General features: G+C 42.8%; 1 protein-coding gene across 2 annotated transcripts in view; it reads right to left on the reverse strand.

Moving 5' to 3' along the window:
- Positions 1 to 226: 226 nt before the first annotated feature.
- ADRA1A (adrenoceptor alpha 1A) overlaps positions 227 to 27,886 on the reverse strand; it is a 112,141-nt gene continuing 84,481 nt past the window's right edge. The window contains exons 2-3 of one of the 2 annotated variants that reach the window (XM_040243461.1): positions 7,156 to 7,541; positions 227 to 2,072 (exon numbers count right to left, since the gene is read on the reverse strand). In XM_040243461.1, the coding sequence (XP_040099395.1) occupies positions 2,064 to 2,072; positions 7,156 to 7,541 (395 nt within the window). In that variant the 3' untranslated portion in view covers positions 227 to 2,063. Of the gene's footprint in view, positions 2,073 to 6,701; positions 7,542 to 27,886 lie in introns of those variants that run through there. The other variant, XM_040243453.1, reaches the window with a different exon arrangement.

The following is a 27,886-nucleotide window of genomic DNA, read 5'->3' on the forward strand; positions in this document are numbered from 1 at the left end:
GTGATGGCAGAGATCAAGGATCGAAAACTACGGCCCCTGGTCTGTTGTTATTTTGTTTTTCTTGGTACAGGCTGTGGACTAAGAATGGTTTGTACATATTTAGAGGGTCTCCCCTCCCCACAAAAAATTTCAAACAAAGAAGAATGTGTGACAGAGACTGTAAGGCCCACAATGCCGAAATTATTTACTATCTAGCCATTTGCAGAAAATGTTGGCCAACCCCACGTGTATATTAAATAGATTTTTATTTTTGGTTTTTGGTTCATCTGAGAACATCCTCCCCCACCCCCATTTATAACAATGCCTCTTGGAAAAATGCAACAGATGAGTTTGGAACACACCCAGATCACAAGCTGGGGACTGTCTGTGCCTTTCTGTATTTTCTTTTTCTTTTTGTGCCAAATGCAGAGCCTGGTGCAGGAGCAGAAGTGAACAACTTGCTGATGGTAATGATCATCGTGCATACAACTCTCAGGCTCACAGGAAAATGAACATTCCCAAAACTCTCTCTGGGACTTTTGCATCCCTGAAGTCCTTAAGGTATCAGTCACTGCTGTCTTTGCCTGACAGGTCACTGCGTTGAGCAAACCAAGAGCCCCTCCTGCCCTGCTTATTTCCTTAGCTCTGCTGCTGCCTATCTAGGGAGAATGAGCAGAATAACATCTGCTTGTCTTTTAGCCAATGAGAGAAGCCTAGACAAATATGCACTCAGCCCCCGGAACAATCTTGATCAGCCCAGCCACCAGCAGAGATACAGCGGGAGAGAAGGTACAAACAGAGCTGAAAATACGGCTCAGAGGTGAGTGAGTGAAATGTGAATGTCAGGGTCTTGAGAAATGCAGTGGACCTTGGGGATATTGAAGGCATCTAGGAAAAAGAAGTCAGAGGCTGGATTTGAAGATATTCAAAGAAATCCTCAGCTTAACCTCATCCCTCCCCTTGGCTCTTCATACGCTAATAAACATAATTCCTTATTTCTCTTCCTACCTCACGGGGTAGGACTCGAGATATGCAAATATACTTTGGACTCGTATGAAATGTATAAATAGAAGAAAATATTAAACTTCTGTTGGGACTGTCTGTAGTTTCTTTTCTATCACATCAGAATGTGCGTGCATGCTTCAATTGTTTCCAACTCTTTGTGACCCCATGGACCATAGTCTGCCAGATCCCTCTATCCATGGAATTCTCCAGGCAAGAATACTGGAGTGGGTTGCCATGCCCTTCTCCAGGGGATCTTCCTGACCCAGGGATCGAACCAGTGTCTCCTGCTGCAGAAGCCCATCACAGCAGAATGCAGTTATTATATTCAAGCTTTCTAACAGATCAGAGCCTTCATTCCACCCCCCCTGCCAAATATAGTACAAATTTGTCCTCAGACTTTATAATCTAATTAAATATGGATTCCTCATAGTTTCGCAATAATCATTTATAGCTCAAGATGTGCCACTTTGACTATGCTATGGAGGGCAAGTAACGTAGTGACTCCTGAGCCACAAGTAGAGGAAAGACAGTTGATCTGTCTTTGGAAATGAATCAGCAACAGTTTTAGGGAAGTTTCTTGTTGAGCAGTTGCAGGAACGCATTACTGAACAGCTTTGAGCAATGTCCAGGGTAAGTCTTTCTCCTCCTCCACAGCCCTCTTCCAACGCCATGACCTTCCTTCGAGGTAGAAGACTCAGTAGTTCATGTTGCAGTAGCCAAGACATGATTTTTTCCTGTACAGAGCAGACAAGATCCATCCATAGCCCCTGTGACATTGAGGTCTGGGTAAGAGGGAAAGAGGGAATGCTGACAGGATCGCTGGCAAGATCCGGCATCCTCTGTTCAAATTCCAGCTTGCTCTTGACAGCCCAGCCCCATCACAGTCATCTGCACTCACTCATCTTGCAGGGACTTGGAGGGCCAGAGGCTCTCACTGCTGCCATTGCTTTTGGAAGATGACGGACCCCACAGCAGTCTGGGCTCAGCCCTGCTCCAAAGTATAGTTTGCAGACAGGGAGCAGATGTCAACAGTGTTCCAACCGGAGCTCCACCAGAGCTGTGTGCAGCTAGTTTGATGGCTAAAAGTCCTAGTAGTGTAAAAAGAAATCAGAGTGACAAATGAGCACACCTCGGATGCCACCATATTTATCACTGCTGCCTTGTTTTCCAGTCTCCCTGGTTTTGCTTGCAGAGTATACCTTCCATGCGCTTGGGCTCCCTTCTCCCCTTGCTGATGAGCAGAGCTCTCTCCTTAATTAAGTGAACAAGTACTCATACACAGAAGCAGCATCTCTTCTGACAGGACCATCTGAGCAGAAACAGCCCCCGAAGCAAGTGAGAATGTTTGTCAAGCTGTGATTAAGTAGCCGTGATTAAAGAGAGAATAATTACCTGCCCAAGCAAAGAGTTTCTAACATGTTCTAACTCCCAGGCCATAATCATGAACCTTATGGGGCCAGAAGGTCTGCGTGATGGTTCATTTTGGGGGGTGGAGGGGGGTGGGGGTAACCAAGATGCTTAGGACTTAAAAGTTTTCATTTGTGAAATTCAGAAGCAAGAGGATGCCATCTAAGAAGTAGCTATAGCTACCAACTGAGTCTTCATTTTCAAAGATTGCCCAGGTCTCTGGTACTTGAAAACCAGCGTTCTGAACCATTTCCTCCTGGTGACAGACATGAAATTCACGTTTGACATACCCTCTGGACTCTATAATTCCTGGTGAAGTATCTCTAATTCCTTCTCTTTCTCCAACTCAAAAAAATTATTTTTGGAGTACAGGTGAAAGAAAGTGATATTGTATTTATTTTTTATTTATTTTAAAAAGGGCTATACTTCCTGAAAGTGTGCTTATGAACTGTGGCTTGTCGTCAATAACTTCAACACACTGCACAATGTGTTTTTTTTAATCCACAAATGTGTTTGCTGTTCTAAGCCAAGGCAGCCTCTTCTGCCTTCTCTTACATGTCCATCTTCACCCAGTTTGATATAATTTGTTCTTCACGCAAAGCCTCAGTAACATTCCAGGTCACAATACCCTACAAAAGTGGTGCAGTTTGATAGAATTGTAGGTGCCAAACCCTTACAATTATGACCTGCTCTTGGGTTTGGCTGGGCTGGAAAATTGGCGGCATATTTATTGAGATTAATTGGAAGTAAATCCCAAAGAAACAAAACATTCAAAGTTTGAGTATAGTGGCTTCCCTGGTGGTTCAGTGGTAAAGAATCCGTCTGCCAATGCAGGAGACACGGATTCCATCCATGATCCAGGAAGATCCCCTGGAGGAGGAAATGGCAACCCACTCCAGTATTCTTGGCTGGGAAATCCCTTGGACAAAGGAGCCTGGTGGGCTGCTAGTCCATGGGGTGGCAAAGAGTCATATACGACTTAGCAACTGAACAGTAACAATGACAAAAATGGTTTAGTATCATCAGCATATCCAACTCCAATTTGGGGGCTTTGACGTTTACTACTTATGAGGCTGAGGTGTTGGTGGGAAACATGTAGACATTAGGGTTTGGAAGACCCAGGATCAAACCATGGTTCTTCCTTGGCCTTGGGTGAATCATTAATCACATTTAACTATCAAATTTCTTGGCTCTCAAATAAGAACAGTAGAACTGCTATGACATTTAGAGACTATGGATGTGAAATGTTCTGCCTGTGCTTGGCACATAGTAACACCTAAGAAGAAAACCTTAAGAAAATATTTATTTACCCAAATAACACTGTCCACTATGGATGGACCAATCCAAGCATCTGGCAAGAGCATTAGAAGCCCGAGAAGGCAATGGCACCCCACTCCAGTACTCTTGGCTGGAAAATCCCATGGATGGAGGAGCCTGGTAGGCTGCAGTCCATTGGGTAGTGAAGAGTCGGACAGGACTGAGCAACTTCACTTTCACTTTTCACTTTCATGCATTGGAGAAGGAAATGGCAACCCACTCCAGTGTTCTTGCCTAGAGAATCCCAGGGATGGTGGAGCCTGATGGGCTGCCGTCTATGGGGTTGCACAAATTCGGACACGACTGAAGCGACTTAGCAGCAGCAGACCCCAAGTGATTACAGGCAGAAGCAGTGTTGGCTGAGACTTCCCTTATGGGAGGTCAAATGAAGAAAGCGTAACACATAAAATGCTTTTCTGAAATCCTTGCAAAGCTCTGGCGAAATTCCTGAATAAAGAGATTCAAGGTCTCTCTTAATGCATGCGATTTGAATTGCAGAAGAAACTCAAGTTTCACCTATCCCATAATGTCAAGTTGATTTTTTGCTGATGTTTAGACAATCCTGAAAGCAACTGCTTTTTATAACACATTAGAGAAGATATTTTGATCACTGTTACTCTGGGTACATTCTCCAAACTCCAAATAGAAGCAGTAAACATATGAGTATAAATATGACGATCATTTGTTTAACTGTGACAATTTTAGAGAGTTTTTGGCATGCTCCAAGGTACAGAGATTTTTGTGGATGAGTAAAAAAAATAACTCGTGTATTGTTTATCCCGCTTTGACTAAGTCTTGGGTGACATTATCAATTTTTCGTAAAACTGGTGTGTTTGTACCTAATATCAAGTCATGGGAAAGGAAAAAAATGTTAAAGTTTGCCTCCCTGGAGGGCCTGGGGATGGAGAAGTGTGTAGCAGACAATTATTTACGGATAGTTTTACATGAATACAATTGTCATGGATTTTATCTGATGACCGGAAGGTTTTCAAATTGTTGTCTTTGATTAGAAGTGGCATTAAGGCTAGTTTTCTGGTGATCCTAAGCTTTTTTGTATTTAAAATTTAAATTTGTCTCTAAGGTGTTTAAAGACCAGCTCAAACATGGAGTCATATTCTGGTGAAGAAAAACTGTTACCCTTCTTTTCATGGAGTTGTTCTTCCTATAAGGGTGAGCCTGGTATAAGTAGTTTTAAAAATTCAGATCCTAAAAGAAGTTCTTCTCAACAATGAAACTGAAGCAAGGTGTACGTAGTCAAGTCCTTCCCGTGTGCCTCCATGCACAATATGACACCCACATCTGGCAGAGCCATCGTGAGACGTGCAAAGAGACCAGAGGAGTCTGGAAATACAGCCAGCATCTACTGCCAGAGTCTAAGTTACAAGCAAAAGGCAGAGTGTCTAACTGGACAACAATGAGACACTTTCCAGAAAGGACCGAGAAAGCAGTAACATTCTATGTCAAAACACAACCAACAACCAAACTCCAACTGATGTGCAAACATACCTTCCATGGCAGTATGTAAACAAATTAGCCTTTCAGAAGGATTTCAGGAAATTATCACTTTGCTGCAAGGAAAGAAGGAAAAGATGATGGTGCCACTACCTTTGCAGTGAAGGTTAAATAATGTCTATAATGGAAAATTCCCTGGTGGTCCAGTGGTTAAGACTCTGTACACTCACTGCTGAGGACCTGGGTTCAATCCCTGGTCAGGGAACTAAGATCCTGCAGGCCATGTGAGGTGGCAAAAATAAATAAATAAATAAATGAAAATTTAAAAAATGGCAATAATCTGTTTTAAAATTCTTAGAGGGAATTACCCCAAATAGGGGAAATAGACCATAGAAATGGTTAGAAGTTTTAGACCTGTGATTCTAGTCAAGCATTATTTCAAAAACATAAATCTTCTTTTAAATTCCTATTGTGGAATGTGAAAATATTTTAGTTTTTACAGATAGTCACCATCTGTATCTTTGTAATATATTGAATTCTTGAGGTTTACCAAAATTTGATATACAGAAAACAAAATATAGCTCCTCCCCCAAATTCTTGTAAAAAGTGGGAATATGTTCAGTAAATGGGGGACTGGATCTTTTCTCAGCAGAAATAGGCTTCTGTCAAAAACAATTTGCAAACTTCTGTTTTTGATGGGCTTAAAGTGACCAGAAAGCATCTTCCTAAGAGTATCTTTCAGAGTTCAGGAAGGAGGTACGTGAATCATCAGGCTTCTTCTGGCATGTCCCATGTGCCCTGGGGACCATGGACCTCACTCTTTATGCAGTAGTGAAGCAGCTGAGAAAAAACGGCAGTGGTGATATGCCATTCAAAACATTATACGCCCTGGGTTTTCATAATGGGATTCTGGAAAAAGTAAGTGATTTGCCAAGAAAAGCCTTTCTATGCCATGTTGAAAAGGCTGTGGAGTAATTTTGTAGCCTCTTTCTTAGCTTGAAAGTAGCACCCACCCCACCCCACCCCAAACTCTTGATCTTTAAGTATGTTACACAAGAAGCCTTCTTCCACCTGATCTTGGAACCACTTAATGGAATTCTGTCCATAGAAGTTGAAGAACTGACTCTCATCCTTACTGTCTTCCATTAGGAAAAGCCATCCTTTTCCCAACTGGTTCTTTCAACACTCTCTAGACCCAAGTGCAGATGACCATTGACATAATGAGTGCCCCTCACCCTCATCCTTAGGGAATCGGGAGCAGTATCCTGTCAAGCAGCAGCAAAAGGTAAATAAAATCTCACTGTCAAGTTTCACCCAAACTGAGAAAGGGTGGACTGTAAAACTTGGTCTAAAAATAATGTGTCTGGATATTGGCCACCATCTTAAGGCTCTTCCTCTCCAGGCCTTCTCCCCATAAAAATCCAACGTGGCTTTCAGCAAGTTTAGCCTGGAAATAAAATCCCCTCACTCCATCAAGAAATAGCTCCAAACTTAGCGTGCATGCTCAAAATATTCACGATGAAATCATAATCCTATATTTATCGTCTTTTGGATTGTGTATGAAATTCTGTTTCCCATGGTGTTTGTCGTTGAAAGGGGCTCAGAGAATGACCCAGAGAGCATTAGCCTCAAGGAAATGCTGTTTCTCATCAGAGTGAACTGGATGGTGGTAGGACATCTTCTCTCATCTCTAAGCCCTACCTCTGCCCCAGAGTCAGCTCTCCTCCCCAGCCCCTTCCCAGATGGGTCCCTGGTTTACTGGCTGTGTCTCAGCATCCAAGGAACGTGAACTTGCCTTCCCAGAAGGAAGTGGAGAGTGGGTGCTTAAGATCACCCTCCCATCCTTCTGACCTTTCCTGTCCTTTAGACTTCCTCCCCATTTTCACTGAGGGAGATGGTGTGGATCTTAATGGTCGGAATCTGATGATTCTCTCCATGACTGGGGGTCGAGGGCCCCAGGCAACAGCACACTTGCAAAAAGCTTTTACTTCTCACCCGGGCAGTGGTGCAGGCTGACGGATCTCTGGCCACCGCCATCCTGGCAGATCCGCGGGGTAGGGAAGAGAAAATTTTCCATTCACAGACCCCATCCGTCTTGGAGATCTTATAGAAGGTCTCTGCAGATCCCACCGGAATGCGAACCAGGTCCTTGTGCTGTCCCTCCAGGGCGTGGCTGGGTGCATGCAGCGCGTAGCCCAGGGTGTGTTTGGAGGACTGCTTCCGTCGCAGACACTGGATTCTCAAGACATTCTGAAAGGCCTTTTTAAACTCTTGACTGGAGCATGGGTATATAATGGGGTTGATGCAGCTGTTTAGGTAACCGAGCCAAAATGCTATTTTAAAAACGGTTTCTGAGGGCCTGAAATCAGGAAAGAAAGACCCTGGAAGAAAACACAAGAGATTCATACATGTTATTTGCAAGTCAATGGGCCACTTGGCTAGGAAAATAAAGCAAACTCTCCAACAAACACCTTTATCGTATCTCAAAAAAGCTCCAAATGATCCCAAATGCGTTTGAGTTTTCACATTTGACTGATCACATCCTTGATAATATCCTCAAAAGCCATTCATTCATACTTGGTCCACATGAGCAATATCATTTATGGGAAAAGACCCAAAGGATAGGGCTGCACTGGTTCTTAGTGATGAAATATCACTTGATGTCCACTAGGAAGCCTTAAATCATGAAAACATGAGATGGAGGCTGAGTCTACATACGCAAATTGTTTTGCCTGAATTTAAAACTAAGTTGAAATTCATCCAAACATTCCTATTAAAATAAGATCACCTGAATTGTTCTTTTGTTCTTTGATGCAGTATTATATGGGCTTTCCAGGTGGCGCTAGTGGTAAAGAATCTGTCTGCCAAAGCAGGAGACAAAAGAGAGGAAGAAGGCATGGCAACCCAATCCAGTATTCTTGCGTGGAGAATCCCACGGACAGGGGACCCTGGCAGACGGCAGTCCATAGGGTCACAAAGAGTCGGACATTAGTGAGCAACTGAGCATACATGCAGTATTATACAAATACAGCCTAAATATTAATAATTTGAATCTTTTTCTCTCCTGAATGTTGGAGTGGTATTTTCTAATGAGAATTTCAAATTTACAAACTATTTATTGGCTTTGTCAACTTTGACCAGTGATTTTTTTCTCTGATGATGCCTTTTGACATTGCAGTATACTCACCTGTTCAAAATACTCCAATAGCAGCCAAATGCTTCTTAAGAGCTTGACATGCAGGGTCTTTTCCAGTGCTAAACCTACTCTAGCTTTCTAACATTAATACTTCCACTGTAAACAGACACACTACAAAATTTTCTCCAAGTCACTGCTCATTTTTTTTGGGTCCAGATGTCCAAAATGACCTTTACTGTCCTCTTTACCTACTCAAGTCATCCTTTAACTTACCCAGCAGGAATCAAGTTTCAGGTCTCTTTACATCTTACATAATAACTCTCTCATAGCTCCTAGAGGCAAAATGGCAAAACCAAGTTATCTTAAAGTGGGAACAGTGTTAAAGTGTTAGTTGCTCAGTCGTATCCTACTGTTTGCGATCCCACAGATTGTAGCCCACCAGGCTCCTCTGTCCATGGAATTCTCCAGGCAAGAATACTGGAGTGGGCTGCCATTTCCTTCTCCAGGGGATCTTCCTGACCCTGGGATTGAACCAGTGTCTCCTGCATTTCAGGCAGATTCTTTACCACCTGAGCCACCAGGGAAGCACCATGCGAACAGTCTTAGAGGTTATTTTATTCAATTACTCAATTTCCAAATGAAAAAAACAATGATTGAAGTGGTTGTCACAAACTTAATAGCTATGTACTAATACAGTGATAGATAAAGAGATATAGAACTGCTAGCCCAGTGTTATTTATTTTCTGCACAATTTCTTTCTTTTGCCTCAGCCTCATAAAGATCTTGATTTTATGTCTTTCTTTTTCTCTCTGCTCTAGAGACCCATCAGAGTCATGACAAACTGATGGATAGGCTTAAAAATCTACTCTGGCAAACACTGCCCTGAAATTTAGTGGAGAATGTCATAAATACAAACAAAGAGTAAAGTTAAACATTGCAGAACCAAAGAAGGCAAAATGGTACAATGATTGATGAGAGTATTTTTTTTGTCTCTGAAGCATATTCTCTGTTAAATTCAATGTGTCTCAAAGAAATTAAAACACATACAGGCACATACAGAGATGAGGGTTGTTAAGTGGGAAAGTATTATTCTTTTTCTCCAAAGCTTTTAACATTTTCCTACAGTTATAATACAATGTACTCATATTGAGTGTCTGATTTGAGCCAGGCTCTGTACTAAACAGCCTACTTAAATTTAATCATCATTAGTAACATCAAGAGTCATATGATTCCTACTGTATAGCACAGGGAAGTCTACTTAATACTCTGTATGGGAAAATATCTATTTAGGAAAATAATTTACAAAAGAGTGGATCTATGTAAAACTGATTCACTTTGCTGTACATTTGAAACACACTATAAATCAACTGCTAATGTATTCTAATAAAAATAAAAGTTATATGATTGACATCAACATCCCCATTTTACAAATTAAGAAACTGTGATTTACTAAGATTGAATAATTCAACTAAAGTCACACAGGCAAAAGGTTAGCTGGGATTTGAAATTGGGAAGTCTGACTTTAGGGCTTATGTTCCTTTATCATATTTGAAAATACATTAGAATAATGCATATCTAGGGAATGAGGATGATATATGGAGAATGAAAAAGGGTATACAGTTGGGGGAGTTAAACTAGAAAGAAGGTTTCTCAGACTTAATCTGAGAGGTGAAAAAAAGCAGCTAATATGAACATGAATGGTGATTCTTGTGAATGTTGTCAGTTCCAGAAAAATCCATCTTAATTACGATGCCTATATGTTGTTCCATATTTCTTCCAAATAGCAACAGTGACAGGATTAAGGGGACTCTCTTCTCAAGGCATTGGAGAAGGAAATGGCAACCCACCCCAGTGTTCTTGCCTGGAGAATCCCAGGGACGGGGGAGCCTGGTGGGCTGTCGTCTATGGGGTCGCATAGAGTTGGACACGACTGAAGCGATTTAGCAGCAGCAGCAGCTTCTCAAGGCAGGCCTTGGGTTGGGCTTAATGAGAATATATGAGCAGGGCATGCCCCAGATTACCTTGTCTGGGAATTTAACCTTTCTGTAAATCAGCTAGAGAGGGGAGTGTGTGTCCCTTATTTGAAGAATTTAAGAGAAAAAGAAAAAAATATGTGAATTCTGAACGCTAATGCTGTTGAGATGATTTCAGATCCTTGGAGTTTCCCACAATTCCTTCAGGGACACTCTTTGTATTCACAGAGTCTTGTTCTGCATTAAGACATCTCAACATTTCCTTTCAGTCCGTTTCCTCCTATTCCTCTTCCCTCCTTTGAAGTCTCCTTATGGAGCCAAGCTACTCTGGCCTTCCTGTTGTGTCCACAGCTTCAGAGATAAATATCGGTCTTTTCCTTCAGGTGCCCTGCTCAAAATACCCATTTCCTGGTGGCAGCTGAGGCATAGGAAGAGAAAGATGAAAGTGTAAATGTGTTAGTTACTTAGTCACGTCCGACTCTTTGTGACCCCATGGACTGCAGCCGACCAGGCTCCTCTGTCCATGGAATTCTCCAGGCAAGGATACTGGAGCAGGTAGCCATTCCTTTCTTCAGGGCATCTTCCTGACTCAGGAATTGAACCCGGGTCTCCTGCATTGCAGGCTGATTCTCTGCCATCTGAGCCACCAGGGAAACCCGTAGGATGAGAAAGGAGATTGTTAAAATGAATTTACACCTAGATTTTAAAGACAGTCCTGTTTTAACCCTGCAGAAATACTGTCTTGCTAATTATAGCAAATCTCTTGATATTGGCTTTTAAGACAGTGAATGGGAGATTATTCTGGATCAGAGGCTCTCCCATAAATGAACCATTTGCTTTATCCCATCAGGTGTGTGACAACACCTATATGTGTCTAAACCAAGCACGATGTGCCCATGCCCAATGTGACAATTCCACGGAGGCAGGTCATGGGACCCATCTCTCCTCCCTGCAGTCTTTCATCCTCCCTTTCAGGTGATTCTCTTTTGGTAGCTTCCAACTGGGGTTTTAGAAAAGGCAGAGGTACCAGAGATCAAATTGCCAACATCTGCTGGATCATGGAAAAAGCAAGAGAGTTCCAGAAAAACATCTATTTCTGCTTTATTGACTTTGCCAAAGCCTTTGACTGTGTGGATCACAATAAACTGTGGACAATTCTGAAAGAGATGGGAATACCAGACCACCTGACCTGCCTCTTGAGAAATCTGTATGCAGGTCAAGAAGCAACAGTTAGAATTGGACATGGAAAGACAGACTGGTTCCAAATCAGGAGAAGAATATGTCAAGGCTGTATATTGTCACCCCGCTTATTTAACTTATATGCAGAGTACATCATGAGAAATGCTGGGCTGGAAGAAGCACAAGCTGGAATCAAGATTGCCAGGCGAAATATCAATAACCTCAGATATGCAGATGACACTACCCTTAAGGCAGAAAGTGAAGAAAAACTAAAGAGCCTCTTGATGAAAGTAAAAGAGGAGAGTGAAGAAGTTGGCTTAAAGCTCAACATTCAGAAAACGAAGATCATGGCATCTGGTCCCATCACTTCATGGCAAATAGGTGGGGAAATAGTGGAAACAGTGGCAGACTTTATTTTTTGGGTCTCCAAAATCACTGCAGATGGTGACTGCAGCCATGAAATTAAAAGACACTTACTCCTTGGAAGGAAAGCTATGACCAACCTAGACAGCATACTAAAAAGCAGAGACATTACTTTTCCAAAAAAGGTCCGTCTAGTCAAGGCTATGCTTTCTTCAGTAGTCATGTGTGGATGTGAGAGTTGGACTATAAAGAAAGCTGAGCACTGAAGAATTGATGCTTTTAAACTGTGGTGTTGGAGAAGACTCTTGAGAATCCCTTGGACTGCAAAGAGATCCAACCAGTCCATCCTAAAGGAGATGAGTCCTGGGTGTTCATTTGAAGGACTGATCTTGAGGCTGAAACTCCAATACTTTGGCCACCTGATGTGGAGAGCTGACTCATTTAAAAAGACCCCGATGCTGGGAAAGATTGAGGGCAGGAGGAGAAGGGGACGACAGAGGATGAGATGGTTGGATGGCATCACCGACTCAATGGACATGAGTTTAGGTAGACTCCGGGAGTTGATGGTGGACAAGGAGGCCTGGCGTGCTGCAGTTCATGGGGTCTCAGAGAGTCAGACATGACTGAATGACTGAATTGAACTGAATTGGGGTTTGGAGAAAGACTCCTAACTGTATTTCCTTCAAATGCTTTCCAAAAGTTAAAAGAAGACAGTACAGGCTTCTTTCCAAACTTCTTCATATTCACATATTTTTTAATGCACTTATTTATTTATTTGGCTGTGTTGAGTCTTAGTCATGGCACTCAGGATCTTCATTGCATCATGTGGGATCTTTCGTTGCACCCCATGGACTCTCTAGTTGTGGCACATGGGCTTAGTTGCTCCAAAGGCATGTGGGATCTTAGTTTCCTGACCAGGGATCCAATCTGAGTCTCCTGTGTTGCTAGGCAGATTCTAAGCCAGTGTACCACAGGGAAGTCCCTTATTCACATCTTTAGATATCTTTCTTCCTTTCATTTTTCCTCTCTAGGAAGAGAAGATTGAGCTGTGTCATCAGGCTTGGAAAGAGCTGTTGTTTCGTGGTCCCCGTCAGGGTGCTCTCATCTCAGGATCCCTTCCTCTGCTCAGAGCTTTATGCTCAGGGATCATCTTTTTCTGAATTCCTCACAATTTCTTTTCCCAACCTCACTTTCTTCTTGATTAGGATGATGTTTTTTAGACCAGGAAGCTTGATCTTGATTCTCTTTGTTGTCCACCCATCATGGCATGGAGCACTGGGGTTGAATCTGCCTGGTTTAGGGACAGATGTCTCTGGATCCAGTCACTAGGATGAAAACTCCCTTTTAGCGGGAACCGTGTCAGTTCTTCTTGCTCATAGAGCTCAGAACCCGGCACAATGCTGGTGTTTCAAAGTTGTTTTTTAGTCGCTAAACTGTGTCCAAATCTTTGCAACTCCATGAACTGTAGCCCACCAGGCTCCTCTGTCCATGGGATTCCCCAGGCAAGAACACTGGAGTGGGGTGCCATTTCCCTCTCCAGGGGATCCTCCCCACCCAGGGATCAAATCGGTGCTTCTTGCATTGTCAGGCAGATTATTTACCACAGAACCACCGAGGAAAGCATCCTCCTAATTTTTGCTGAATGAATGGCTGAATGAATTTCTTGACGGACTGACTGAATAATCCTCCCTGTCCTCCCCATCACTGCTTCATAGTGTGGCCTGGCTTCTTCTCTGCCTCACAGCCACGGCCCTTATTTCTCATCACGCCTCTGCCTTCCTTCTGTTGTCTCTTTCTTGTATTTTGGCAGAGCTTCTGCTCAAAACTCTGGTGTTCTCTGGGCTGTTCTTCCACTATCTGATTTGTGTGTTTGTCACTCAGTCATGTCCAACTCTTTGCAACTCCATGAACTGTAGCCCACCAGACTCTGTGCATGGGTTTTTCCAGGCAAGGATACTGAAGCGTGTTGCCATGGCTTTCTCCACTATCTGGTTTACCTTACTGCATTCAGTCAGTTCAGTTCAGCACCATGAATCACAGCACACCAGGCCTCCCTGTCCATCACCAACTCCCAGGGTTCACTCAGACTCATGTCCATCGAGTCGGTGATGCCATCCAGTCATCTCATCCTGTCATCCCCTTTTCCTCTTGCCCCCAATCCCTCCCAACATCAGAGTCTTTTCCAATGAGTCAACCCTTTGCATGAGGTGGCCAAAGTACTGGAGTTTCAGCTTTAGCATCATTCCTTCCAAAGAACACCCAGGGCTGATCTCCTTCAGAATGGACTGGTTGGATCTCCTTGCAGTCCAAGGGACTCTCAAGAGTCTTCTCCAACACCACAGTTCAAAAGCATCAACTCTTCGGTGCTCAGCCTGCTTCACAGTCCAACTTTCACATCCATACATGACCACTGGAAAAACCACAGCCTTGACTAGACGGACCTTAGTCGGCAAAGTAATGTCTCTGCTTTAGAATATGCTCTCTAGGTTGGTCATAACTTTTCTTCCAAGGAGTAAACATCTTTTAATTTCATGGCTGCAGTCACCATCTGCAGTGATTTTGGAGCCCCCCAAAATAAAGTCTGACACTGTTTCCACTGTTTCTCCATCTATTTCCCATGAAGTGATGGGACCAGATGCCATGATCTTTGTTTTCTGAATGTTGAGCTTTAAACATACCTGGTATCTAATACTCTAGTTTTTCTCACCATGCTCCACAGGAGGAGCCAGACATTTGAATTACCCATTACAGCACGGGGTCTCCTATTTCTCTTGTCATCGTAGGTATGCTGGGCACTTCAACAACTTCTGTTCAGACTCTGCTGCAAGAAACACAAACAGCTTCCGGCTTAATTCCCAGAATTCCTCCCCTGCAGGTTGGGTCATCCCTTGCATGTGAATTTGCTTCACTGAATTCCCGAGCTTTGGAAAATCCCCAAGCCTCTAGAGACTCTTCCATGCACTGAGTTTCCTCCACGATTAGGTCCTGCTGCAGAATTTCTGACTATTTTCAGGTCCCTCCAAACACTCTAATTGACTAAAACTTGGCCAGACTGAGACGGGAAGAGCCTGAGTTTATCCCCTCAACACCATCTACATCTTCACCCTTGGAGATTCACTATCCTCCCTTCCATTGTTGAGGGCTCTAGATACCAAGGAGTAATTGAAACTGATGATTTCAAAAGATGCACTTAAGTCTCACTCGATGTCCTCTCCATTGGAAGCATTTTGCTTTTGGTTTCTGATCTAGGACTCATCTGTAGGCTTATTGTGGAAGATACCAGGACCCATCCCAGTGAAGGCTACACTATAGTCACATTTTAGCTACAAAGTTACAGCAAAGTTTGCTCTCAATGGTCCCCATAGAAAGAAAACTATTTTCCTGCCAATACTGGACTCCTAAGTGTGTTTTATCCACCAGTGTTCCAGTTCTCTCTAAAGTACATGAGGATAAAAATGGAGTTCTCAGGAGAGGGTGGGATGAACTGAAAAAGTAGCATTGACACATATACACTATCAAGTGTAAAACAGATAGCTAGTGGGAAGCTGCTGTTTAGCACAGGGAACCCAGCCTGGTGCTCTGTGATGACCTAGAAGGGGTGGGATGAGGGGGGTGGGGAGAGAGAGACAGGCTCAAGAAGGAGGTTGTTGTTCAGTTGCTCAGTCTCATCTGACTCTTTGTGACCCCATAGACTGCAGTATACCAGGCTTCCCTGTCCTTCACTATCTCCCGGAATTTGCCCAAACTCATGTCTGTTGAGTTGGTAATGCCATCCAACCATCTCATCCTCTGTCACCCCCTTTTCCTCTTGCCCTCAGTCTTTCCCAGCATCAGAGTCATTTCCAGTGAGTCGGCTCTTCACATCAGGTGGCCAAATGAAGCTTCAGCTTCAGCATCAGTCCTTGTAATGAATATTCGAGATTGATTTCCTTTAGGATTGGCTGGTTTGAACTCTTGGCTATCCAAGAAGGAGGGAAGATGTACAGATATACATAGGGCTGATTCACACTGTTGTACAGCAGCAACTAACACAACATTGTAAAGCAATTTTCCTTCAATTAAAAAATTAAAAAACCCCAGAAGTTCTCAAATTCTAACCCAGCACTGATAATTAGAAGGTGCCTCTTGAGTTCAGCTCCTGTCAAATCAGGGGGACTCGGTCCAGAAGTTGGAAGCCATGAGTCAGTCTTCTTGGTTCTAGCCTTCCAACCTCTACACTTAGTTTCACCTACCTGAAAACTTGACATCTTAATGACAACTTTGAGAGATATCAGGTTATGACAAGCTTTAATTAGCTGGAGTCACAGGATGTTAGAATGTGGAGAGTGGCAGAAACTAGGAAACCTAGCAGGCACTGTCAACCCCTCCATAACAGATGAAGAGTGTACGGATGAGAAGGGAAAGTGGTTTCCATAAAACTGTCTGCTCATCTGTGGTCCAGAGACCCAGACTCTGCTCAATTTCTTCTGATTTGCTGGGCCATTTGGCAACCTCATGATGGCATGGGAAGTATTGATGGCGACATGTCCAGCTGTGGTCATAGAATGACAACAGGTTTTGCAGAGATAATGAGAAAGAAGGGGGAGAAGAGCAGTGTCATCAATAACTGCACTATTTAAAAGTTGCAATGTTCAGACACTGGAAAGGAGAACAGTAGGTGATGGTCTTGGAAGGGCTCATGAAGGGTATCACATTTTGAAAACTGGAGTTTAAATGACTTCAATTAAGAAAACCATGGACACCCAAGGAGAAGCTAATGTTAGGTGGCCATGGGAGAAAATAACCCTTAATTGTTTCTCTTTGTCCAACCAGCGGTCTCTTCATGTGTGTGGTACCAGTCCAGTGTGGCTGGTATACATTCAATGAATAGGAGAGAGACACAAGCTGTTACATAAATAGGTGGCCAATTCCCTAGGCCAAGGAGCTCCAGTGCCAAGCAGTATTCAAGCCAGATGGGTTGGCATCTTCTGGCTACAAAGACAGTTCTTGCCCCATTGAGCTAAGCCCGAAAGAAAAGTTGTTGGAATCAGAGTATAAGCACAGACTCAAGCTCTTTGTCACCTGGAGTCCACCAGGTGCTCTACATTGGGTGGCTGATTTGGCTGTGTCACAGTGACTTGCCTGAGCCCTTCTGAGGTTCATCCAGGGGCCACCCTTGTGCAATTCTCAGCCAGACAAGAATCTTTAAGTTAGCTCCCTGGAATAGTGGACAGAAATCTCTAAGAATACTGCCAGATTAAGTGCAAACTGGAAACCTGGGCTTTCGACCCAAGATCCATGAATCGACTTCCCATGAAATGAAATGCAGTCTTTGTATGAACAGAGATTCATTTTCTGGAGAAGACTTCAGCTTCTATCAGCTACTCACAGTGGTCTTGGAGACCCAAGGTATGGCCAAGCCTACCTCCCAGGTGCTGAGCAAAAGTGGTACCTCTGCCTGGTGCACCTCACTTAGCCTATATTCATGCATGCTCAGTCATGTTTGACTCTGCCACCCCATGGTCGGTAGCCCACCAGGCTCCTCTGTCCATGGATTTTTCCAGGCAAAAATACTGGAACGGGTTACCATTTCCTACCAGGGAATCTTTTCCATCCAGGGATTTAACCCCCATCTCTTGCATCTCCTGCATTGGCAGGCAGATTCTTTACCACTGAGCCACTGGGGAAACCCCCACTTAGCCTATACATCCTGATAAGAGCATCCAGCTTATAATCATGACAGGAAGATGTTAGTTCAACTCCTCTTTAGAAGGACTTGTTCTTTTCTTCTCCTAGTTAATTGGGACTTAAAATTGCCTTTAAGGACAGTCACATGATTGTTCCCTGGAAAGAGTTAACTGCTGGCCTTTTCTGAGCTTTCTGGGGGAAGCTTAAATAGTAGTCCGGGTGAGGAAGGATGGCAGTGTGGGAAGGTACAGTGAGTAGGGGAAAAGACGCACATTGTGCGCTGGGTACAAATGGAACAGAACAAACCTGGAGCACTGTGGGGACCAACTGTGGATGGGAGCATTGCCCTTTTTCTCATTTTCTGGGGACCAGGGTATATCGGCCATGGTTGCTATTGTCATGGGCTTCCCAGGTAGTGCTAGTGGTAAAGAACCCACCTGCCAATGCAGGAGACTAAGAGACTCGAGTTCAGTCCCTGAGTGGGGAAGATTCCCTGGAGGAGGAAATGGCAATTCACTCCAGAATTTTTGCCTGGAGAATCCCTGTGGACAGAGGAGCTTGGCGGGCTACAGTCCATGGGGTCACAAACAGTGGGACAAGACTGACTTAGCATGCACACTGTTGTCAAGAACCACTGCTCCACCCAACCCTGATGGGTAAAGAGGTCACCTGGGGAGAGGTTTTCTCATCTTCATACTTCTGCAAGTGGAAGACATTCTTTATGGGATCCTTCTGGCTGCATAGTGTGTAGCTCTGCAGAATCAGGGGTTTTATCCTGGATGAATCCAAGTGGCTCGAAGTAAAGCTCTTTAAAGGTGTCTCTCACCAGTTATCAAAGCCCCAAACAGCATTTCTCCTTGTAGAAAAGAGCACTGTGTCTCCCAGAACATGCATGCTTGTCCCAAGATAATTCAGGAAAGAATGACCAGCTAGACCAGGGCTAGACTCATCAGGTACGTTTCCCTCAAAAATCTCCTTGTTATTGTCTGCTTAAAATTAATACATAATTTAAGCACTTTCAACAGATGGCAAGATTTTTTCTTCTCCTTTACTTAGTGAAATATATTTTGTTTCAGGAAAAGAATAGTAATTAAGTCATCATGTTCTGGTTTTTAAATAGTTATTTATTTATTTATTTTTGGCTGTGCTGGGTCTTCGTGGCTGTGACCTGGGGCTACTCTCCAGTTCTAGTGCACAGGCTCCTTATTGCGATGGCTTCTCTTGTTGTAGAGTACGGGCTCTAGGGCACACATGCTTCAGTAGTTGCGGCTCCTGGGCTCTGTTTTGCAAGTAAGATCATCTACACCATTTTTCTAGATTCTACATATATGTATTAAAATATATTTGTTTTTCTCTTTCTGACTTATTTCTGTATGACAGACATCCATGACCTACTGTATAGCTCAGGGAATTCTACTCAAAGCTTTGCGGTGACCTAAATAGGAAGGAAATCCAAAAAGAGGGGTTATATGTATACAGAGAGCTGATTCACTTTGCTGTGCAGTAGAAACTAATACAACATTGTAAGGCAACTACACGTCAATAAAAATTGATTAAAAAAAAATCTTCAACTTTGCATTCAACACATTTGAGTCAGTCCTAATGAGGTGGATGAAGCTAGAGCCTATTGTAAAGAGTGAAGTAAGTCAGAAAGAGAAAGACATATATTGTATAGTAACACATATATATGGAATCTAGAAAGATGGTGCTGATAAACCTACCTGCAGGTCAGCAGTGAAGACGCAGACAGACAATAGACTTGTGGACACAGTGGGGGAAGGAGAGGGTGGGATGAATTGAGAGAGTGGCGTGGAAATGTAAACATTACCATATGTAAGATACAGAGCCAGTGGGAATTTGCTGTGTTACACAGGGAGCTCAACCTAGTGCTCTGTGACAACCTGGAGGGATGGGGTAGGTGAGAGATGGGAGGGAGGTTCAAGAGGGAGGGGACATATGTATACCTGTGGCTGATTCATGCTGATGAATGGCAGAAGCCAACACAATACTGTAAAGCAAATATCAATAAAAAATTAAAGAAAAAATGTGTGTTCAAAATCCAGCTCATCCACAAGCCCCTCCTTCTTCATAGTCTAACCTGTCTTCTCATCGTCTCCCCTAATGAGTCAATCTAATAGCACTCATCACCATCTTCTATACTTATTCTTTTTTTTTGTCCCTTTCTTTGAATGTGAACTCCTCAAAGGCATAGGTTTTTATCTTTACATTTCACTGCTAAGTCCTCAGTGCCAATAGTTTGTAGGCTCACAACAAATGTATGTTGAATAGATAAGACATTCGATTTTTATTTTCAGTGTCTCTTTAAGGACACATACTTCTTATCCTTCATTTAATCTCCATCAGTGTCGAACGCATCCTCGATAAATGTGTATGGAATCAATGGATGACATTTGCCAATGGAAAAAAAATGACATTTTGAATAAAACTTGGGCTTCAACTACTTACAGCTGGAAATACGCTTTTAAATGGAGAAAGAGAGCGGGTCTTAACTCACATTCCAACACTTTATATCTTCCCGATCTTTAAGACACTCATATTTACATGAAAATAAAACCATTCTACAAATAATTGGATACAGCTAAGTTGCAGGCACTTCATAAAATGATTACTTCCAGTACTTATAAAGACATTTTATAGGGTCCTGTAGGAAAGTTCGGAGCCTGTAATTAATATGTGATAGTCATCAGCAGTCTCATATTTGCGATGTTTGCAGGCCAAACACTACAAATCCAAAGCAGTGACAGAAACAACCAAAATCGGTCACCCAGGGAGGAAGCACAGGAGCTTATTGGGGTGGTGTCTCTTCACTCTCAGCTTACAGGCTACAGCAGGCTCCATTCCATCAGGGACATGGGAGCTGTCTGGTGGTTATACAGTAGGAGGTGGACAGGGGAGCCGGCAAGGACTGACAGTAAAGCTATAGAATCTGGGGACTTCCGTGGTAACCTGGTGGATAAGAATCTGCCTGCTAGTGCAGGAGACATGGGTTCAATACCTGGCCCAGGAAGATCCCACATGCCTCAGAGCAACTCAGCCTGTGCACCACAACTACTGAAGTCTGTGCACCTAAAGCCCATGCTCTGCAACAAGAGAAGCCACTGCAATGAGAAGCCCATGCACTGCAGTGAAAAATAGCCTCAATGGCCACAACTAGAGAAAGTGTGTACACAGCAATGAAGACCCAGCACACACACACACAGACAGATATGGAATGTAAGTTCTTTAGACAAGTCCCTACTTGGAAATGACAACCCCAGGTCCTCTCACTGGCCACCAGGTCACTCAGAGGCATGTCCACTAATACTGTAGCCATCCTCCAGGAGTATCATCTAACTCTGCTCAAGGTAGAATATGACTAGCACTTTGGTCTCCACTTGCAGCTCCTGAACGTTTCCCTCCACTGCCTGGGCTATGACAGGGGTGCAGGTGGTCTTTGAAGCCCCTGTTACTGCTTCTAGCCCTAGACTCAAGCTGGGCCAGGCCAGCAGAGTGCCTGACCTCCATTCAAAGCAGATGTTAGTCAAACTGATGTAACATATATTCATAGGTATTTTGATAGCTTATTTTCCAAAATAAAAGGTGATTTTGTGGAACCTGTTATATGGCTTCTAAACACAGCTAGAAAAAAACCAACTTTAAAATGCAGGAAAATTTTACTTTTTCCTGGGAAACTTTACTTTTTAATTTTAAAAGGCGATAGAGTATGACACTGCTTTGATTAGAGATCTCCTTGGAAAAAAAGAACTGACCATGTCTCCATCTTTCATAATAAATGCAATATTGAGAAAGCTCAGTTTTGCTTGCAAGGGGACATGCTCATTCTTTTCAAATGTAACCCAAGCCTTTGCAGTCTTAACTGAGAGCTGTCTGATATTCTAAGGGGGAAGATAGAGGTCAGGGATGTTCATGCATTTCCATGGCTTCAATTTCTTTTTTGCTTTGATGAATTCTCCAATCTCCATCCTGAGACCATATCTGGCTCCTGAACTCAAGTTCTGCATACACAGCTATTAACAGACATCTTTCTTTTGTGTGTGTGTGATGTGGAGCATTTTTATAGGCTTTATTGAAATTTTTTACAATGTCACTTTTGTTTTATGTTTTGTTTTTTTTGGCCACATGTAGGCATGTGGGATCTTAGCTCCCCAATCAGGGGTAAAAACTGCACCCCCTGCATTGGAAGGTGAAGTCTTAACCACTGGAGCACTAAGGAAGTCCCCAGGCATCTTTCTTGGTTTTCCCAAACCATCACATCCTTAACACAAACAAACTGAACTCATTATTTCTCACAAAACCTACTCTTTCTTCTCTGCTCCATCCTCAGCAGATGGCACCCCTCCTCCTGAATTGTCCCAGCCAGATACCCACTGTCATCTTCAATTCTTCACTCTCCCAACTCTTCCACTCCATCCACTCGCCTAGTACAGACCACAGAAACTTCGTTCTCCTTGTCACCATCCATCCTATTCAAGCCACCATCATTTCTAGCTAGGACCCCATATCAGCCTACTAACTAAGCTTCCTGATTCTTGTCTCAATGCCTTATAACCTACCTTCAAAGTGTAACCAGAGGGAGTCTGAGAAAACAAACCTGATTTTACCTTCCTTGGTTAAATCATCTCAGTGCCTCTTCAATGAATTCAAAATCAAGCACAAATTTTGTACTAGGACTTATTAGGTTCATTGGTCTGGGAGAGTGAAAATCCACTTTGCTAGATAACTAGTTAGTAGAGTAAAATGATCCATGTGCCCATTCAAAGTCTCTAGTTAGTACTATGTCTTGTGTGCCTGCTCAGTTTTGTCTCACTCTTTGTGACTCCATGGACTGTAGCCTACCAGGCTCCTCTGTCCATGGGATTTCCCTGGTGAGAATATTAGAATGGGTTGCCATTTTCTCCTCCAGGGGATCTTTCTGACCCAGGGATCAAACCCTGGGTCAGAGACTCCTGTACTGGCAGGTGAGTCTTTGCCACTGTGCCACCTAAAGTAGAAAATAATAAACAACAGGAATAACAGTGTGTAATTGTTAACTCAAGTGAGTGATAGGGCATTTTTGTTCCTGAGGATGTGGTTTGGGGTTATTGTGGTTGATATATGATGGCTTAATCCTAAGGAGCAAAGATATGGTGTCCAGAAGGCAGCATGCCCACTAAAATGGCTTTTCAAGGCCAAGGAACAGAAACCACTCAAGAATTTCCAGCCATTCCTGTGGTATTGATGACAATGGCTCAGATAGATTTGCAAAATCTAGAAGGCCTGAGTTGAGAATAAAGATGCCTGAAAGAATACTTAGGAATAAATCTACTTAAGGAAACAAAAGACCTATGTATAAAAACCTATAAAACTCTGATGAAAGAAATCAAAGATAACACAAATAGATGGAGAAATATACCATGTTCATGGACTGGAAGAATCAATATAGTGAAAATGAGTATACTATCCAAAGCAATCTATAGATTCAATGCAATCCCTATCAAACTACCAAAGGTATTTTTCAGAGAACTAGAACAAATAATTTCACAATTTGTATGGAAATACAAAAAACCTTGAATAGCCAAAGCAATCTTGAGAAAGAAGAATGGAATTGGAGGAATCAACCTGCCTGACTTTAGGCTCTACTACAAAGCTACAGTCATCAAGAGAGTATGGTACTGGCACAAAGACAGAAATATAGATAAATGGAACAAAATAGAAAGACCAGAGATAAATCCATGCACCTATGAACACCTTATCTTTGACAAAGGAGGCAAAAATATACAATGGAGAAAAGACAGTCTCTTTAATAAGTGCTGCTAGGAAAACTGGTCAACCAGAAGGCAATGGCACCCCACTCCAGTACTCTTGCCTGGAAAATCCCATGGATGGAGGAGCCTGGTAGGCTGCAGTCCATGGGGTCGCTAAGAGTAGGACACGACTGAGTGACTTCACTTTCACTTTTCACTTTCATGCATTGGAGAAGGAAATGGCAACCCACTCCAGTGTTCTTGCCTGGAGAATCCCAGGGATGAGGAAGCCTGGTGGGCTGCCGTCTATGGGGCTGCACAGAGTTGGACACGACTGAAGTGACTTAGCAATTAGCAGAAAACTTTCTAACACCATATACAAAAATAAACTCAAAATGGATTAAAGATCTAAATGTAAGACCAGAAACTATAAAACTCCTAGAGGAAAACATAGGCAAAACACTCTGTGACATAAATCACAGCAGGATCCTCTATGACCCACCTCTCAGAGTAATAGAAATAAAAGCAAAAATAAACAAATATGACCTAATTAAACTTAAAAGATTTTGCACAACGAAGGAAACTATAAGCAAGGTGAAAAGACAGCTTTCAGAATGGGAGAAAATAATAACAAACAAAGTAACTGACAAAGAATTAATCTCAAAAATATACAAGCAACTCCTGCAGCTCAATGTCATAAAAACAAATGACCCAATCAAAAAATGGGCCAAAGAACTAAACAGACATTTCTCCAAAGAAGACATACAGATGGCTAACAAACACATGAAAAGATGCTCAACATCACTCATTATCAGAGAAATGCAAATCAAAACCACCATGAGGTACCATCTCACGCTAGCCAGAATGGCTGCTTTCAAAAACTCTACATACAATAAATGCTGGAGAGGGTGCGGAGAAAAGGGAACCCTGTTACACTGTTGGTGGGAAAGCAAACTAGTATAGCCACCATGGAGAACAGTGTGGAGACTCCTTAAAAAACTGGAAATAGAACTGCCATACAACCCAGCAATCCCACTGCTGGGCATACATACTGACCGAGGAAACCAGAGTTGAAAGAGATACGTGTTCCCCAGTGTTCATCACAGCACTGTTTACAATAGCCAGGACATGGAAGCAACCTAGATATCCACTGGCAGACAAATGGATAAGAAAGCTGTGGTATATATACACAATGGACTATTACTCAGCTATTAAAAAGAATGCATTTGAATCAATTCTAATGAGGTAGATGAAACTGGAGCCTATTATACAGAGTGAAGTAAGTCAGAAAGAAAAATAGCAATACAGTATATTAATGCATATATATGGAATTTAGAAAGAGACACAGATATAAAGAACAGACTTTTGGACTCTGTGGGAGAGGGCAAGGGTGGGATGATTTGAGAGAACAGCATTGAAACATGTATATTATCATATGTGAAATAGATCGCCAGTCCAGGCCTGATGCATGAGACAGGGTGTTCAGGGCTGGTACACTGGGATGACCCTGAGGGATGGGATGGGGAGGGAGGTGAGAGGGGGGTTCAGGATGGGGAACACATGTACACCCATGGCTGATTCATGTCAGTGTATGGAAAAAAACACAATAATATTGTAATTAGCCTCCAATTAAAATAAATAAATTAATTTTAAAAAATGATGCCTGAAGGATAAACATGGAAAATGGTGAAGAAAAAGCAAGGACATCCTACTGTATAGCACACGGAACTCTGCTCAATGCTATGTGGCATCGTGGATGGGAGGGAGGTCTGGGGGAGAATAGATACATGTATACATATGGCTGAGTCCCTGTGCTGTCCACCTGAAACTATCACAACATTGTTAATCAGCTATATTCCAATACAAAATAAAAAGTTGAAAAAGCAAAGACAGAGACAAACACCTTTCTTCCTGAAAAGAACTAATCCCTGGTGTTATGGTGTGACTTTCTGTTACCCAAACGAGTCATGTTTCTAAGAAAGGTTGTTTCCCACTGTGGCTATTCACTTCTGAAATGCCCACCCAATATCTGCTCAAATTAAGTGATGCATTCAGAACACATCAGATAATCACAAGCGATATTTTTCTAGATATTCTGTTTGGGACAGGAATTTCCTTCAGCACCTTCAGCCCAGCTGACTTCAGTTTCCAGGCAAGTGTTGAAGCAGCTTAACTTTTACCTGGCTTAGTTGTCAATCTGTCTCTCTCATTCCCAGAAAAATTATCATTGGAAGAGAAGAAAGTTTCGACAGTCTGTTAACATGAAATCATAATACTCATTGTTTTTGCTTATTCTGATTTGATTCTGGTGAGTTAGAAGTTAACTCCTGGCTTCTGGAGGAGAAGGGGATGACAGAGGATGAGATGGCTGGATGGCATCACCAACATGATGGACATGAGTGTGAGCAAACTCTGGGAGTTGGTGATGGACAGGGACGCCTGGTGTGCTGCAGTCCATGGGGTCGCAAAGAGTCGGACACAACTGAGTGACTGAACTGGACTGGGCTTCCCTGGTGGCTCAGTGGTGAAGAATCCATCTGCCAATGCAAGAGACATGGGTTCGATCCCTCATCTGGGAGGATCCCACATGCCTCAGAGCAACTAAGCCATGTGCCACGACTATTGAATCTGTGCTTTAAAGCCTGGGAGTTGCTGAGCCTGCTGAGCCCACGTGCTGCAACTACTGAAGTCCACGCTCTAGGGTCTGTGCTCCACAGCAAAAGAAGCCACCGCAAGTTCATTCTATACATCTGCATCTCCATTCTTGCCCTGCAAATAGGTTCATCTACATCATTTTTTCTAGATTCCATATATATGTGTTAACATATGGTATTTGTTTCTCTCTTTCTGACTTACCTCACTCTGTATAAGTTGTTATAGAACACAGGGAGCTCAGCTCGGTGCTCTGTGATGACCTAGAGAGGTGGGATGGGGAGGGGAGCAGCTGGGCGCCTCAGCTGTAAAGAATCTGCTTGCAATGCAGGAGCCACTGGAGATGTGGGTTTGATCCCTGGGTTGGGACGATCCCTTGAAGGAGGGCAAGGCAACCTACTCCAGTATTCTTGACTGGAGAATCCCATGGACAGAGGAGCCTGGTGGCTACAGTCCATGGGGTCGCAAAGAGTCGGACACGACTGAAGCGACTTAGCATGCATATATATATATATATATATATATATATACACACACACACACACACACACATACTTATGGCTGAACCAATACAACATTGTAAACCAGTTTTCCTCTAATTAAAAAGTAATAAAAAATAAGAAGTCACAGCAATGAGAAGCTCACACACCGCAACTAGAGAGTAGCCCTTGTTCGCCGCAACTAGAGAAAGCCCACAAGCAGCAATTAAGACTCAATGCAGCCAAAAATAAAATATAAAAAAAGAAACTGTGCATTGGAAGCATTTTAGGAGGCCCACAGATATAAGAATATGGACATATTATTAAATCTCACCAATAATATACTCAGCACGATTTAGCTTTTTTCTGGGAGTGGTACTAATCGACATGTATTTCAATACTTTGTAGATTTTCTTTGTAGTCTATTTGGGATCCAGCATGCATATTTTGATCTAAATTGTTGTGGAAATTATTTATAACCTCTTCCTATAAGCCCCTGAAACACCAAGAATCAAGCAGACATCTGAGCTACAAACAGATAAGGATATGAACATGCAAAAGGGTGAAGCACTTGCTCAGGGTTACACAGCTGGTGAGCAGAAGGATTAAACTAAAACTCTGGTCTTCAGACTTCCAGTTCAGAAACCTTTCTACTAATAAATACACTGAAATTTTCCATAGCAAGAGTAGAAATATCTCTGATTATCTGGGAGTGCTCAGAAAATCTGCTCTAAAAATATGGATGCCGTCAAGATTAATATCTGTGGGTAGCATTTAGCTATCAAATATATAGCCTGGGCTTCCCAGGTGTGGTTAGTGGTAAAGAACCCGCCTAAGAATGCAGGAGACATAATGAGACTCGGCTTTGATCCCTGAGTCAGGAAGATCCTCTGGAGAAGGAAATGGCAACCCACACCAGTATTCTTCCCTGGAGAATCCCCATGGACAGAGGAGCCTGGCAGACTACAGTCCATAGGGTAGCCAAGAGTTGGACACAACTGAATCGACTTAGCATACACACATATAGCTTGAGTCAGTGCATACATGCATCTATACTTAGATGTCTTGTAGGAATTTCAGTATTAATATGTCCCAAATGACACTCTAACTTGCTTGTCTTCTAGTATTCCTTATCTCTATAAAGAATATTTAACATTCATTTATGTGTTTGTGACAAAAACATGGCAGTCAATTCTGATACCTTATTGATATCTCCAGTGGATTATACCTCCTAACATTGTCCAAGTCTTTGTACATCTCTGTCTCCACTGTCATGGGTCATGGCCTAATCCAAACTACCGCTATTTATCATCCGCATGACTCTACTCATTGGTCTCCTGCATGCACGTATCATCTCTTTTCTCTAGGATGGTCTTTATGAAATTCAACTAACTCCTATTCTGTGACATCTCTGCCTATATGTCTCGAGTGCACTTGGATGAAATTCACTAACACTACCCATCAGGCCTCTTCCAACAACACAAGAGAAGACTCTACACATGGACATCACCAGATGGTCAACACCAAAATCAG

Source organism: Oryx dammah, unplaced genomic scaffold, assembly GCF_014754425.2.
Source record: "Oryx dammah isolate SB20612 unplaced genomic scaffold, SCBI_Odam_1.1 HiC_scaffold_1, whole genome shotgun sequence".
Taxonomy (NCBI): domain Eukaryota; kingdom Metazoa; phylum Chordata; class Mammalia; order Artiodactyla; family Bovidae; genus Oryx; species Oryx dammah.